The 16,907-nt window shown below is 55.0% G+C and overlaps 1 protein-coding gene across 5 annotated transcripts in view; it reads right to left on the bottom strand.

Moving 5' to 3' along the window:
• Positions 1–16,907, bottom strand: part of CASZ1 (castor zinc finger 1) — a 206,399-nt gene that overhangs the window by 92,640 nt on the left and 96,852 nt on the right. For 4 of the 5 annotated variants that reach the window (XM_087755149.1, XM_087755153.1, XM_087755150.1 and 1 more), the window contains exon 1: positions 162–300. In XM_087755149.1, the coding sequence (XP_087611275.1) occupies positions 162–210 (49 nt within the window). In that variant the 5' untranslated portion in view covers positions 211–300. Of the gene's footprint in view, positions 1–161; positions 301–16,209; positions 16,296–16,907 lie in introns of those variants that run through there. The other variant, XM_087755152.1, reaches the window with a different exon arrangement.

The following is a 16,907-nucleotide window of genomic DNA, read 5'->3' as shown; positions in this document are numbered from 1 at the left end:
AGGGGACGGGGACGAGCCGCGCGGCGGGGCGGCCGGGGCAGCGAGCGCAGAGCTCCGCGCCGCTCCGCACCGGGGGCACCGGTAGCCGCACCGACCGGGGGCTCTGCCGAGCGGCGGATGGGGGGCCGGGGGCAGGAAAAGGACAATTGTGCTCTACTTACCATAGTCGGAGAGACGAAAGCCGAATTCACTTAAATAATCAACTTTCATAATACTTAATTAATACCTAATTGCAGCTGATTGCTCCCGAATAACAAGTTGTTTAAAGCACTGATGTCATTGCCGTGCCGGTCCTCCCCGAGTCACTTTGGCAGCGGGGCCGGGGGCGGGCGCCGGCCGCCGCGGGGGGCGGTGACTGGCAGCCGGCGGACACGCCTCCGCGCCGGGCCCGCCGCCGGGGGCAGGTGCGGGGCCGGGGCCGGGCCGGGCCGGGCCGGGCCGCGGCGGCGGCGGGGTGACCTCGGGAGGAGCCGGCGCCCGGCCCCGCAGCGGGGCCCCGGCCCGGCCGGGAAGGACCGCGGGGAAGCCCGCACTCGGGGCGCGCTGGCGGGCAGGGCCGCGGGCCGCCCGCCGGCACCGGCCCGACCGAGGCGGCCGCGGTGCCCCGCTCCCATCGCCGCCGGCTGCCGCCGCCACCCGGCTCCGCCGGCGGGGAGCGCGGGACCCACGCGTGGCCGCGGGAGCCCCGGAGCAGGCGGGGAAGGAGCCGCCGGCGCGGGGCAAACGGCGGGGGAGCGGCGGGGGGCGGGCGAGCCGCGCCGGGGCCCCGGGGCCAGGGCCCGGCGGGACCCGCAGCCCTCGGGCAGCGCCAGGGATGCTGCCCCGGGCACAGCCGTCCCACGCGTGTCCGGGCTCGGCCGTGCGGGGCGGGGCACGGCACCCAGGAGGGCTGGAGCCCGCGGGGCAGCCGTCGCCGGCGGCGGCCGGGCAGCGCTGGGTGCCGGGCCCGGCGCGGCCGCTGTCACAACCCTGGACGTTGAAGCCTCTTGCCCAACGCCCCGCAGGAAGCCAGCGCTGCTCCGCCGCGGGAGCGCTTGGCCCGCAGGAGGGGTGGGTTTTCTTTTGCAGCGAATTTCCTCATTTTTTGTTGCTTTATTTTTCTAAGTAGCAAAGAATGCGAGGGAGGTTCTAAGAGGCGTGTTGGGTAAACACAGATATAAGCCTCTTTCTTTAAAACAAACGAGCAGATTATTTACCTGATTAAATAGGTATTTTGAGCAGGTTGTAGGCTGTTTTTGTGAACACACCACGTTTGGCTCCGTAGATTTTGGCAGAGCAGGGCTCCTCGGCAGGGCTGGGGAGCAGTCCGTGAACTCACCAGCCCTTAAATCCTTTTTATAAGCAGAACTTAATGTACTTTTCAAAGGAGGCCAGCATCATTACCCCACTACACGGATGGGGAAACTGAGGCACTAGCGAGGGAAATGACTTGCTAAAAGTGGCCGGACAGGTTAGTCACAGGGCTGGAAGGTTCCGCACACCAGGACACGCTGCAGCCAGAGAGTGTCCTAAGCCCAGAGACCCAACACCGCAACTGCAGCTCATCACCTAACCAAGCTCTCCACAAGCGCTGCATTTGCATGCGTAAAAATGTACGGGCAGCGCACAGGGCCAGAGGGCAGGGAGAAGGAAGAGGAGAGGGGGAGTCATTTGTGGAAACCACAAGTATTCTGGCTTCTCCTGGAAAAAAATCTAACCAAATCTAGTGAAACAGAGCCACCCAGGGACCCTCCGGGCCAGGAAGCAGGGTGGGGACAGCAGTGCCAGGCAGGAGGCAAGCGTGCCCTGCCCAGGGTGCTGCCCAGCCAGCAGGCAGCGGGAGCCCAGCCAAGCAGCGCTCAACTGAGCCCTTGCACGGGGCTCCCCTTCGCACCTGGTGCAGGCAAGCTACTGCTTTAAATGAGACAGGCAAAACATTATCAGGATCGCCCCGACTTCCCCTGCTGGTTTGCAACCATGCCATCAGCTCCGACCAGCACTGTCCCCCAGTGCTGCCTTTAAAATCCTGCCTGGCTGCATTTCACTCGGCCCCAGCACAGCCATCAGCCCAGCCAACATCACCCACAATCCTCATCAGAGCCTGCCCTGGTCCTTACGCCCGAGTCAGACGCTACAGCACCTGCCGGGGAATATCCTACCCCGGGAACCGATGGACAGCGCCAGAAGCCTTTGTGCTGGTTCATCTCTGGCTTTGTAATAGCTCGGTTTGGACCCAACACTTTCTTTCAGGTGTGAGATTGCTGATGGGTCCCGTAAGTTCACTTCACCTCGCATCACCCAGATTTCTCCATTTTCACTTCTCCTGTGAACTTAATATTTAAGCAGTGGGAGTTCTGCTCACCACCGCTGTTCCCTAAGAGAGCAGCCCCAGCTGTCTCTCAAGACTCCTTATGAGGGGGAACACGCACTATAACACAGATGTGTCACTGCACATACGCAGCCACACAGGCCCTCTAAACATACCTGTTCTTCTACATGCACCGAGCCGAGCACGTTCACACATCAGTATACAAATGTTCCCCACCCCTCCCATCCCAGCACGCACATACAACATGCATATGCACTCCGACAAAGAAAATGATACTCTGTGCTCACTCACATTCAAATACACACATATCCATACACCATGACACACATGAACCCACACACACAACCTAAACACACCCGGAGGATCCCCTCCGCAGACTTCCCACTGTCCCTCCCACTCCTCCTTGCAGGAACAACTCGCCAGGGTGTTTTTTCAGGTGAAGTCCACGCCCTGCAGCTGACGCAACGGCAAGGCCCGATTTCCTATCTCAGCGATCTCCAGTCACAGGATCAGGTTTTATTTCCCCATCCTCCCTCCTTTGCCTCTTACCCAAGGAAAGTTTGTTCTTTCCCCTCTCAGACGCTACGGAGCTTTCTGCTCCTTTGGGGACCCCTGTGCCCCCCGTTAGGGCAGCATCTCCCCTTCTTTCCCCATCCCTCCAGGGTATGGATCCTCTCCAAGCAAAAGCCGCCTCCGACCATGCCCTGGCACAAAGCGGCTCCTGGACCCCCCAGTCCCCAGGAGCACTCGAGGGAAGGCAGCACCCCTCGGCCTGCTCTGAACTGAGCCGCCCCGTCCGCTCCAGCCATGGCTGCCCTTTCGCGGCAGGTGAAGAGATCTCTCCTTGTCCCTTCCCACCCTCCCAGGGGCGTCAGGAGCTTTCAGTAATTAATGTTTGCCAGGTGCTCAGAGATCCTCAGATGAAAAGTGCAATGGGAGGGGGAAGGATGATTAATTTATTATTATTATTACAGTTTAATGCTTTCCCCGCAGACAGTGTGCCAGGGCTGAGCAGGGAGTGAGTCACGCTGATATGTGGGACATCCCCCTTTGTGTGTCTCTTCTACCTTTGTTTTTTATGCTTAGCCCATTTTCTTGGCAGTTTCTCCCTCCTTAGCTGGAGCTGACCCCGGGGCCTGGGGCCGTGCTCTGGATTCATGTGGGCTCAGGGCGCTGGCTCTCAGATTGCAGGTTGGAGATCTGGCAGCGCTGTGCTCCTCCTCCTGCTTGGGGAGTCTATTAGGCAAATGCTCTTGCCCTATTTCTGTAATTTTGTTTGATTTCTGTTTCGTCAAGGGAGGCGCCCGGAGGCCTCCGGGCCTGGGCGGCAGGAGCAGACAATCCGTGCTTTCTTTCCCTTTCCTTCTCTTTCACTCCTTCCTTCTCAATTCAGTTTCAATAACATTATTGGCACATGGTGCCCAGAAAGCATTGCCAAAGTGGCTGTGCCGAGTCTCAGTCTGCCGGGTGGGGCTCTGCCGGGATCGCTTCTGCCATTTAATATTCCTTGGTGTTACTCTAACAGTTTGACACCAGCTCCCCACCATGTGGCTGCTGCTCTCCCAGACACTCCACAGCTTCCAGCATCTGCTGGAAGCCAAATGCTGCTCATCTCTTGACCACTGCCCAGAGGGGATGACTGTACCAGGAGCAGGCCGTACAGCAGTGAACGTACACTGCACGTCCTCGTGCTCTGCAGGGGCCCACAAGACTTAGGGGGAAGGAGTGGCAGGGGTTTGAATGCACTAACAATTAGTTACAATTTACTACAGCGATTAAAAGTGCAGCCTGGGGATTTCAGGGCGAGGAGGCAAGGGGATAGTCCTACCCAGGCATCGCATCCAACGGGGAAGGTACCTGGCACTGAAGAGCAGGCGCTCTGCCTGCAGAACCAGCAAATGCCACCCTGAGCCAGCCCAGAGCTGCCCCCACGAAGCCCCCGAGCCCCAGCTCGGCACGCCAGGCACCGGGATGGCCTCCGGAGGCACCAGGAAACCACTGCCCAAGGGCAGGTCCCAGGCTGGGCAAGACCCATTGCTGCAGAGCACAGGGCAAACACAAAACAAAAAGGTGATTTCTGTCTAGAGGAGCTGCAAGCCAGCTTGTGTTCCTGCACACACACGCTTGGATGCAAACAAAAACACGAGGTACATGTCATGTGTACACACGCACGTTCACACTAAGTGTACAAACACGGGAGGTCCTGTGTACAGCTGCTGCAGCACACTGGTGTGATGCCTGCCTGGGCAGGGCTGGATTGTCATGGATGTTTTAGCAGAGACTGTCCTGCTCTGGACATATGTGGAAGGCCTGATGCCATGGAGATGGCAAGTGGTTCTGGGCAGAGAGGAGCTGCTACCCTACTTCGTCCCCAGGGTGATGACTCGCTCCCCCAGCAACTGTGCCCTGAAATGGGCTGGCTCACACCAGCAGACGGGGAAAGGCTTTCAATATGGAGCCCAGCAAGCAACAGAGATGGGACAGGCAGAGAGACAGGCTGGATTTTACAGGACTCCGACGCTGTGGAGTAGGGATGGTCTCCATAAGTTCACTCTGGATTTGACCTGGCTTGGGCAGGAGCAAGAGGCAGAAAGGAGGGAAGGCAGAGGGAGCCTGGCACGTTATCTGCTCTGCTCTACCTGCCCCATCACAGGCAGAGGCTGTGTCAGCCCTGCTTCCATGCGGGGCACTGAGGCAGGTAAGACGGACGTTGGGGATTGTCCCCAGTGGAGCAGGCGGGACAGCCACTCATTTGTTAGAAGTGACAGCAGGGAAGTGAGGGGAGATGTTGGAGGAGGTAAGAAATGAGCAGCAAGAGCAGAGAAAGGAGACCCTGGACTGCATACAATGCGGACAGACTGTGACCCCTCCTCAGGGATGTGACAGCAGCATCCCCACCACAGCAACAGGGAGGGAAGGCAAAGTGTCCCCTCGTGCGTGAGACGCAGTGACGAGTGCATGCAGAGAGATGCCCATGATGCAGCACGCGTGCATCCGCGTGGGCTGGCCCTGCTTGTGCAATGAGGCTGCCTGAGCATCGCCGGTGCTGACACAGGGGATATACGAGCACGCACGCAAGTGACTCTGAGCAAGCCCAGGTACGTGCCAATGCCGCGCGTGCACACACGGCAGCACTGCACTGGCAGGGACATGTGTGCTGTGCACGAGGACACGTGTGCAGTGAAGTGGCACATGGACACCGCCGTGAAGAGGCAGCAAAGACCCCGGAGAAAGCGTGGCTGCAGCCCCTTGGGAGCCCTGGCAGTGGGCCGGAGGGGGTGCGGGGAGCAGCGGCGGGCGGTAAGTGTGAGGCAGACGCAGCGATTGCATTACTGAAGGAGCCCGGGCTGGCAGTGCCGAGCTATCGTCCCTGTAATCCTGTTAGCCAGCAATCTCCATTCCGAAAGAGCTTCATTTCTTTGTGAATATTTGTAAACTAGATATCTAATGGAAAATTATAGGAAAATTATAGTGAAATTCATGACGAAGAAATCCGATTAGCCCTAATTCAATTATGCCATCTTAGCCCACACAGCACATTTCCCATTTTTTTCCCATAAATACCAATGCCAGGGGTCCGGGTAATCAAATAAAATTGAAAATCATCTTCCCATTAAATTCAATTAGCTGCAATTTCTAAAGCCTATCAGAGATTTTAATTACTAAATTATAAAATTCTCCAATGCTAAATTGAAACTAAAAAAATTGCACATCCTTGTATTTCAGAAGAAAAAAACCTAGCAGAAACCTTGAAAAATACCCTTCTCCTCCCATCAGCACCCACGTGAGCATGGGTCTGGGCAGGCTTCACCAGAGAAATGATTGTGGAGGGACATGAACCAGGCCTAGGGAAGAAGGTGGCTGCCTCTGAGGGAAAGAGCTCGGACAATCAGCCGAGATTAAAACCTAAAATCTAGCCCTAATTGCAACTCAGTTGGGTTGAACGAGGAAAGGGGAGAGGCTAGCGATCTCAGCAACATCTTTGCTCCCTTTTCCCAGATGAGCTCCTCAGTTCTAGCTGGTTCTCTGCACCTCCGCGCTGCTCTGCCAGCGCCTAGTGCAAGCCACCACGCTCCTCTAGCCAGTGTAACAGCCGAGGCTCTCGAGGAGTTGAAACGACTTTTGCCTGCAAATGGGCTCCGTGAGGCAGTCCCTCGAGTCTCTGTGTGCCAAACCCAGGGCAGGAGAGCTGGTGATGCCCAGAGGGAAGCAGGAGGGCAGATGCTAGCTTTGTGCTTCTGATAAAGCTTCTTGAATAATAGCCATGCAAGCCCAGTCCTGACACCGAATTAAGGGAAGCTGGAGCCCTCAGCAAACTGATTTAGCTTGAAGCACTACTTCAGCGAACACGTGGGATGTTCCAGAGGAGGGGGACGTGATCGCCCTTCCCTGATAGCACAGGGAACTCTCTGAGTTCACAGAGGCACGAGGCAGGCAAGCCCATCCCGAAACTGTTCTTTATTCAACAACCAAACCAAGCAGGCAAATGGGGAACCAACAAAGCCTGTGCCTACAGATGCTCTCTTCCAGCCCTGCTTCTCCGGGGACCAACATGGCACAGCAATGTGTCGAGGGGCAATTAACTGTGTGAACAAGCAGTGGGAGAAGCTCAGCTCAGCTCTCCAGTTACAATACCTGACCCTCCGCAAGGCAGCGAGTGAGCATTTTCCAACACCACTTTTATGCCGGAGAGCACTTTTGCGTGGTACCCTAAAGGGTTTACTTATGCACTAACATAAACGAAGCCAGTTTCTAACGCATTTCACAGCTTTAACTAGGTGCTCACGCTGCCCCGAACCAGGCCGATACTTGGTTTAATTTACTGGGCGCCCGAAAGTTGCCAGCAGGGAGTTGCCCGCAAACAGAACAACAACAAAAAAGTTAATGATCTGGGCTTTTTCTTTAATAAATAGGCAAACTGGCTGAGCCGGATTGTTGGCTGGGATTCGTCTCCCCTTTATCACCCTGGAGCTTCTGTGACACATTCTCCAAATCATCAGCATTTTGCAATTTGAGGTCGTTACCAAATACTATTTTTTTGCCAAGGAAGGGAGAAAAATAAATTAATAATTAAGAAGCCCAAGCAGGGAGAGGCTGTGGGTTGGATGGCGCTGCCACCTCCACGGGGATTGCTCAGGCACCTGGCAGCCCGCCCAGCGCGCACCTCGGTCGCCGGCTCACCCTGGAATGTGGTGCTGGCACCCAAGTGCTACTTGATTTTACTACGAATTAACTAAAGTCTCTTCTGCAAACGTCTAACACTAAATCACCACTGGCTGAGCTTCAAATGCAATTCCCCTGTTCCAGGGATTCGGCACAAGATTACCAGCTCCAGGTGAAAAGCTGAAGGGGGTTTCCTCTCTGCACATCTCCTGGTACTCCAAGGCATCAGCCTCTCCCAGCTGGAAGGAGAATAGATTTCCTGCAACTCTTCTCCCGCTCACAGCAGGTAACTGCACAGACGTTCAAGATATGCTGGGATAAATCTGTCTGTGCTGCCTGACTAGAGTGTGCTTACACCAGAGAGGAATTCGACTTGACTGTGAGCCGATGCAAACGGCAGAGGACTGTATTTGTAGCGTGTGTGTGCCTGCGCCCCTATGATCGCATAGCTGTGGATGCATCTGCACACACAAGGACGCGCAGAGATGCGAACCTGCGAGATCCTGCGTGGGTACGGCTGTCTGCATGTTTGTGCACATGTATGTGCACAGCCTCATGGCACCGTGTGGGCACGCGGCCACCCATGCGTACAGGGCTGTGCAGTCAGACGTTGCGTGGCTGTCCACAGCCAGAGGTACACAGACTTTCTCTGCAGGCGTTCTTGCCACGTCAATGTCTGCATGCCTCATTTGTCTCCGAACTTGCAGTACCAAGCACCCTCCTCATCCCGGCCAGCCCCCCAGAAGGCGGTGTGCTGTGGCTGACGCTCAGGATGGCAACAGCACACGTCCCCGTGCCGCTCTAGAGACACAGCACTGCCCTGAGCCATGGGCGAGTTGTATTCCCCTCTCCACACTTTGCCTGTCTCAGAGCCCTCTCGTATTTTCAGTGCTCACTAGACCGTGAATTCACCTTCATACCAGTTACAGGGTTATTTAGCTTCTCCTGACACCAATAACCACCAAAATTTCACTGGCAGCTCAGCTTTCTCCCAGGAGACATGAAGCGCTCCTCTCTCACCTGCCCACAGTGCCCCCGCCCACACACACCCACCAGGAGCATGGGGGACAGGTCCCCAAGCAGGACACAGTGCCTAGGGACATTGCTCACCCGCCAGCCAGTCTCTTATGCCCACCCACATCTACACTGTGAGAAAGAGCAACAGAGCAGAAGAGTTAAAGACTGGACGGAGTGAAATAGAGGAGAGGGAGACAGAGAGAGAGAAGAGGAAAAGGGTGATAAAGCAAAAGCGGTACAAACAGAGGAGGAAAAACCGCCAAGACAACAGAGAAAGGAGCCGGGAGGGAGGCAGGAAGAGTGCAGGGACATACTGTGGGTTTTTGCCCCTGCACACCCCACAAAGCAACGCTCTCCAGCACTTGACACTAATATATTCTACAGCTCTCCCTGAAATCTTAGGGATCAACCAGGCAGCCCCTGTGCAGCAGCTGGACTAGCTGTGCATGGGCTGGGACACTGCTGAGGAGTAACAGGACGATCTGCCTGGATGGGAAACGCAGTGCTCCCCACTGGGGTGCCCGAAGGCCGTGGGAGTGCAGAAAACCCCAAACGAGAGGGTGAAACCTCCGTGCAGGGCCATGCACAGGGAAGGTCAGCAGCCCGACCCTCTTACTGATCCTCTGTCACAAGGAAACCCTCTCTGCTCTCCTTCGCTGGCCCAGAGCCACCTCTGCCACTCACCCTCCCACTGGCTCGGAGCTATCTTTGCCTGTTCCCCCTGCTGCAGACCTGTAAGGTACCTTTTTGCCAGCTTTCCCCTCCACTGCCACAGCACCCGTCTCTTGGCATCGTGTCTTTGGCCCAAGGCCTTGCTGCTCACCCCTGGCCACGTGGGCTTGCTCCCTGGTCTCCTGGGCTTTCCCATTCTGACTGAACATTTCCCAGCTAAAGGAAGTGCTGCAGCGACATTTCACTCTGAAACCAAGCATGTGCTGACAGCAAGTGGCATCCCCAGGAGCTCCTTCCTGGCCCCCAGGGCTGTGCATGGCCAGACGCAGCTGACGAGGCGCACAAGCCACTGCACAGCTTGCGGTGCCTCTTCCCACCCGCGCCGCCCCCCGGGGTCTAGCCCAAGCTGTGCCTGCAGCAATTCACCCTTCCCATCCGTCCCACCATGCCCATCCCCACCTCCCGTCCCGCACAGCCCCTTGGAGCAGCTTGGCCCCCTATCCAGGGGATAAAATCCCCTGTCCTTAGGCCCAGGGATTTAATCTCGCTGCTGTTGTAATAGAGAGCTCAAAGTGGGCGCTTCATTATCCTACCACAGCTGTGGTCCTCGGATAAAACTCAAACATGCCTCCCCCACTGAGTGTGCAACAGGACGTTCTCACAAGCACAGGGTGTGCACAGGCACAGGTCTGCACACATTAAACAGAACAGCATGGATCTGGAAAGGGAGTTGAGGGGGACAGAGCTGCTCTTGTCCCTGCGGCTGTTGTAGCTGTCCTCACCTAACACCAGAGACCGCAATACAGAAGGGACTGCAAGGACCCAAAGGGATGGGAACAGTAAGGACTGACACAGTAGCTCTGGCACAAGCTCAGCACAGCCAAACACTTTCCCCTGTCCTAAAGCTGCCTTGGGACGGTTCCTACCGCTGGAGTTTCATCTGGATTCGTGTGGCCACCCTGCAGAGGCAGATCTGGGGAAACACGGCAGAGACACCCCCCTTGCTTACCGGCCCGGGGAGCACACCCCAGCCTCCTGCCTTCCCCATATCGCCACTGAAAAAAAGCTCTGTGCAAACAATAGATCAATAGAGCCCCCGCCTCTTCGGAAGGAAAACAAACACCCGGATCACCGCAAATTAGAGAATGTTTCGCTTCACTTCATCCAAACAGGCTAACAATTTTTTTGGGTTGTTGCCACGGCGACAGAATAACACAGCGTTCAGCCTGTTGCAGAACAATCAATTAAGTTAATGCCTCGGAGTGCCTGTTTACTCTTCCATTTAGGAGGTGCTGCTCTCGCTCGCTCTCTTTCTCTCTTGCTTGTTTTAAATTTCTCATCCTTTGCTTCCTGCTCCTATTCCTTCTCTATTCAACCTAAAATAAAGTCCCGCCCCTCAACTACCTCCTGGCTTGTAAGGAGCCTCCCACTTTTTTGGAACGATCACCTGGAATAAAGTTTTTTTTTCTCTCTTTGACTCCTTTCATTTCTCCTTTCTTCCTGGAAAAACAAGGAGAGACTGGGGATTCACCTTTACCTTTGACGATACAGCCCTGTCCCCTCCTCCTGGTGTGCTCAGGAACTTACAAAGTTTCTAAACGCCAGCTCTAAATGTCCCCAGGGCAGAGCGGACCACCTTCCAAAGCTGCAGGAGGAACTCTGCTTTTAACAAGATGATGTCACTTTTGAGCTAAAGACCTATGAAGTGATCAGAAACCCTTCCACTATTGCTATTTTTTACACTGTGAGCCGTAACCATAAATGAAGACCCATCTTGCACTAAATGCTGCTTAAAAAGCAGAACTATAAAAGGGCCTCACAAGGGTCTAGGTCTCATCCTATGGTCCATGTCAAATGAAACTTCTAAGTACGTGCTTAAATGACTTTGGCTTAAGCGAAACTCAATCCGGTGCTCAAAGCATTTTGCTGAACGGAAGCCTACACTAGGATACTTTAAAGGGGGCATCATTGCCAGAAGATTGTGGCAGATCCATCATTGCAGTCCTTTAAAATAAATGAACACCAAAGCAACACCTCTGGCCCTGACCCCAGCAGGACGCCAGGCCCTTAGCAGACTCGCATGATCTCGCCACTGATGGTGTGGGTTTATTTCCTGCCTCGCAGTCAGCGTGAGCAGTGGCACTTGGCCGCGCAGCTTCACTGCCTGTCTGCAGCCACTTTCCCGTCCTTGCCCAGTGAGCAGAGATAAGAGCCCCGGGTCTCCCCGCAGCCCTCCTGCAGACTCTGCAGCATGTTCCAGGGCGCCAAAATCACAGCTCCACCATCCTGGGGGGGAAATAAGGTACCAGGGAGTGAAAGGATTTATCCAAGGCCAAGCCTGAGATATAATTCAGGGCTTCTGCCTCCTAATCTCTCTGCAGCCTGGTGCTGTCTTCTTCATGAGTACGGTATTCCTATGCTTTTCTCTTTGAAACCCCAGGAGAAGTGTCCACCTCCCTAACATCCTCATACACTGAAATTAAAGGAAAAGGCAAAGGCAAGCATGATGTAAAAACATGCATATTCCATGATATTGTCTTCTCATCCTGCCACTAGCAACAAGTGCCTAAGTGTAAAGCATACATTAATTTATTATTGAACAGCTGGAACAAAACTACAGACAGAGCAGACAGGGGAGAGGGGGGCTCGGGCACAAGGAAAAATTACAGGAATAGGGTCAAATAGGACATCTCCCCCCTGCTTCCCAGGCTGGACCCTTTTCAAAGGACAGAAGCTAACACTGCCACCCTGCTCGCTGGGGAGCGGCAAGGCCAGGTCTGCGCAGGCTGCAGGACAGCCGCTCCCTCCCCCCCTCCCCGAGAAGAAGTTGTCAGCAGAACCTGTTGGAGCAGGGGCTCGTTGACTGCTCCCTGTCCATTACGGCCCAGATTATAAGCATATTGCACGGTGCTCTCTGCACGGTGCTGGGGAAATCCAATACGCTGAAAGGTTAATGCAATCAATTAGGGTGACAAGGAAGTAGAGTAAAGCCTTCTGAGTAGATGAAAGGGAGAGAGAGATGGAGACAGAGAAAAGCAGAGAGAAGCAGGGGGGGAAGGAGCAAAGAAAAGATGAGTGGGAGGAGGAGGAAGATGGCATACAGGGCTTGTGTTGTAGACCGCAGGGTGCTGGTGTGGCCAAGGGCACCGTCCTGCCCCAGCATGGATGGGGTGGTGTGATCCACAGGGACAAGGCAGGCCCTGGATCCCCATGGCAGCCAGTGGGCCAGGACTCCCCCTTCTTGGCTTCTCCTGCCCTCTCCCGCAGAGTGTGGAGCCCTGCTCAGACTGCAGCTGCCCAGGATGTCCTGCCACCAGCCTGCTCCCTAATACCAGTCACTTGGGGGACTGGCAAAATTCCCCCTGTGCCTTTGCTGCCCAGCTACCCAGAAGGGATGGAAGCAACTTCTTGGGTTTGAAGTTGCTGTGCAAGGCAAAGGATCTCAGCAAGCCATGGGGAAGCATAAGGGGAGGAGAAAGAGGGAACAGGAAGGACAGAAAGAACTTCCTCTGGCTGTTCACACACTGTGCACAGAGAAAGGTGAGGATGAACACACGGCATCTCTCTGTAAACCTCCTAGCTAGACACTCCTCATCACCACCGACCACTCACCTGCACCTATCCCCTGGTGTCATGAGGAATTTTTCTTTTGGTCTGGCTGTGTGGGAGCTCAGCCCTGCCAGTCTTGGGAGCACCTGTAAAAGGTGAGATCTCTTCCCTCTTACTCTTCCAGCCTCCTTCCACGTGTGCCAGCCTGGGCTGTCCACAAGGCCAGAGGACAAACCCCTGCCAAACCCCAGCCGCAGCAGGTTCACCTTGGAGACAGTTTGATGGGATGTAGTGGCACTCAGCCCAGCAGCACAGCACAGAGATCCCAGTGTCGTAACATGCATCCTGCTGCTCTGTCCTGCAGGACACAGGCCTTTCCCCAGGGCATTCAGCTCAGGGGAGAGCCCTGTCCTTCCCCTCGGCCCCCCTGAGCGGCTGCAGGCTGGCTGAGCTCCTGCTCTCTGACCCCCAAGCGGCACAGTACTTCATTAACCTGGGCTGACAGGTCAGCGAGTGCTGCCCCTTCCTACCACGGCTCCTGCTCACACACAGCTCGGCCTAGGAGAACGTGACACCAGCTCATTAGGACAAATTATTACTCTATAACCCCTGCCGCAATGTCCCTTAATATGCCTATTTAGCAAGAGACAAGTCCTGGTGGGCTCCTCGGCATTAAAACAACCTCACAAATCACCAGAGGCACAAGCACCATGATCTCCGCTGCCGGGGGTGGAGGACAGGGCGGCTGTACCCCAGCTGGGTGCTGGAGGGGTGCAGAGTCCTGTGCTGCTCTGCTGCAGACAAGATGAGACTCTCGGTGTTGCTGGGGGGGATGTGTTGCAGGCAAGGAGTTGCCATCTGACTGTGGCTTACCATGCAGCCAAACACGCGCCCAGGTTTCAGTACGATGAGGTGATGTTCCCCAGTTGAAATCCACTGCAAAAGTATTCTGAGATGCCCATTCAAACTGCTGGGCCTGCTTCACCCTGCCTTATCCCTGCCTAACTCTGCCTTCCAGCATTACCATCATGTCATGTTCCACATGAGACCTGCAAGATTCAAATGTTTCCTCTGTTGCCCTGTGATACAGGTGAAGTCAGTGCCTGGCTTCACAAATTCATCTGCAACACTAACCCTACTTCCTAGCTCCTTGCAGGTGAGCAAGTCTGGAAGCCGACACTCTTGGCAGGCACCGTGTGCTGCCTCCCCGTGTAAGGCTGTGCTAAATTTCGGGGGAGTAAGCCCATGAAAGCAGTCGGCCTGCACCTTGCGGGAAGAACAGGACTGCAGGCTGTCTGGGACTAATCCAGAGATTACAGAACCTCTGCAATTTTGGGCACAGTGAGTGAGATATCACAGGGGAAGACAGAAACGTGGGCAAATGTCAGAGGAAGGCTGCTACTGAACAGGAACAGGGAGCAGGAGGAAATCAACCTCCAGCCTGACCTGTAGGAGAGGGAATAGGGAGAAAGAAAACAGTGATTCATATAACAGTGCCAAAGAGGGGAGAGAGAGAGAGAGAGAAGGGGCAGCGGTGCCGTACCAGGCAGGAGAGAGTGAGGAAGAAAAGTAACGGAAAGAAGAAAGAGAAGAAAGTGTGAAAAGTGTGTGATGCTGGGCACAGAGAAGGGCAGAACAAGAGCAAACGGACAGAGAAATGAGGGACCTGAGAGAAAGAGAGAGAGGGAGGGCGGGAGGAAAAGGAGGAGAAAAGAGCAAGAATAGCCACGCAGCGAGGAGCACGCGGGCGAGGCAGAGCGCTGTAACCAGGGTTGTGAAGCATGAAAAGGGAAGAATCTGCCTGTTCCTTTCAGCGCTCGGAGCATGGCGCTCGGTGGTGACCTACACTGTGCCCGGCTGTGATCACGTTTTCAGGGCCACTGCCTGCCGATCCCAAACAATGATGGGGAGCCTTTGAAGTCAGAGAAAGAAGCCGCAATGTGAACTGGGGACTGACTTTTTTTTTTTTCTTTTTTCCCCCCCCCATTTTTTTAAGGGCCGGGGGAAGGAGGGAGGAAAAGGAAGGGCTGAAGTGGTGGGGGGAAGGTTGGGGGAGAGGTTGCAAGGACAAAACAGAGAGTTGCTCTCGGCGGGGTGCCCCGAAACGAGAGAGACAAAAAGAAAACAAACAGTTTATGAGTAGGGCACATGCTGCCTGTGTCTGCATGCCCCGCGCTGCCGGCCCCCCGTGCTCCCAGGGAGGCTTCTGTTCCCCAGCAATGATGGATGGACGCATAGGGCCATTCAGGCCTGCCATGTTACAGCAGCGGTATTTACATAACACTGGCCTTCCACCGGTCACCTCTGACACTGCCCAGCCTGGCTTGGGGCCCCCTCCTGCCCCGGCCAGCCCAGGCCCCTCTGATACCACTCAGACTCAGCCTATGAGCCCCCTGACGCTGGGGCTCAGGGGTCCCCACTGCTGCAGGGATGCTCTGAGCACAGACACACCACAGCGAGTGCTCCCGGCACCTCTGAGGTGATGTCCCACGGAGCAGACCGCTCCCCACCCTTCCCACCGCCACTGCCGCCTCTGCCCTGGCCTGCTCTCAGACTTGCATTGGCACCTAGGGAGGGAAAGGAGCAACGGGAGAGGCTAGATTTGGCGGCGCTGCAGAGGGTATAGCGCAGAGACGCGGGAAAGAGAGTGGGAACCCTGCGGGTGACACACAAGGGAGCCCTGTCGTCCCCCTGGGGCCACAAGGAAGAGGCAAGGACAGCAGGAACTGCCTCAGCGTGGCAGGGACTTCTCAGTGACCATCACCTGAGGTGGCACAGGGACTCTCTTACGCAGCATATGGAGACGAGGCTTTTAAGAGAGGCAATCACCTTTCATTTCCCTGGGCTCTAGGCCTCTAACTCTTATCAGGCACAGACTAAGTGACCATCCAGCTCTAGAAAAGTGCAAAGTTAGGGCTTCTTTGCAGCAACACAGACCATGAGGGTCTAGGTAAAGGGAGAACCCAGAAAAGTCAGGATTCTGCTGGAGACACAGAGCTGCTTCCATCCTACCAGCACGGTGCTGCAGTCTGAATAGATAAAAATGTGCCAGAGGAGGAGGAGAGCATGCACATCACCATCTTAAATTATGTGATCTGAGCTCAGCAAAACTTCACAGTAGATGGAGACTGCATCCTATTCAGTGAAAGGACCTTATCCATCTCCCACCAGCCCCCATGGACGAAGGTAAAGCGGTACCCTCCTCACCAAAGCCCTTACATACTTTATCATCTGTAAAGATAGAGGCAGTAGAGAAGATATTGAGGAAAACCCACAGTGACAAAACCAGGTGCCCAGAACAACTGATACAAAGACAAAGACAAGATTAGGACACACATAGGCCATGTCTGCATTAGACCTTCTTCTCTTTTCATCTCTCTTTATAATGAACAATGGTCCAATCCCAGAAGTTCTAGTGCAGACACAGCCAGAGCGAGCAGCCCATAAAGTGTGAGAGATACGCAGAGGAAAAGAGAACCCAGGAGGGCGTAGTGACATACCCATTGCAGTCTGAAGTCTCTCCTACCTTTCGGAGATTTCAAGGCCTGGTTTCTTGCCTCGTTTTTAGCTCTAAATTCACTTCATCCTGGAGAGGGAAGAGAAAGGATCCAGTTAATACACAGGGCACACCTGACCAAGAGCCAAGGCACAGATACAAAAGCTGGGTGAGAACCCAGCTGCAAGCGGGGCCAGCATGGGGTATTCAGACTTTGCACGGGAACAAAGTGCTTTCCTGCTTCTGGCTGCACCATGCAGTGCCATGCACATCACAAGACACACAGCACTCCTGTACTTCACTGTGCGTAAGACTCCTAACAAGGGCTGGGAATAATTTAGCATAGGGAAAGCAGCTATTACTGGCCTGAATCCTGCTTCCCAGGTACCACAGGCAGACCTCGTGCTGGTCTGCACCATACTTTGCCCACACATCCAAGGGTGCCTTCTGCTCCATGCCAAATTATTCCCTTTCCAATCTTCCCATTTCCTCTGCTGACCCCTCTTTCCCAGAGGTTCACCAGTGTGCTAATGCTGAGGCCTCCCTTGCACAACAATAGGGCACAAGATGACGGGGTGCAGGACTCGGTCCCAAGGCACTAAACCCCCTTATCCACTCATCTGTGCGTCTTCCTTCCTGGAGAATGCAGAGAGCGAGGAGGAAAGAGAAAAAGGACAGGGGAAAAAAAGTCACAGCAAAACA

Source organism: Nipponia nippon, unplaced genomic scaffold (genome assembly GCF_047370975.1).
Source record: "Nipponia nippon isolate SJK-2023a ecotype South Korea unplaced genomic scaffold, ASM4737097v1 scaffold_19, whole genome shotgun sequence".
NCBI lineage: Eukaryota > Metazoa > Chordata > Aves > Pelecaniformes > Threskiornithidae > Nipponia > Nipponia nippon.
This window is presented reverse-complemented; position numbering and strand designations above follow the sequence as displayed.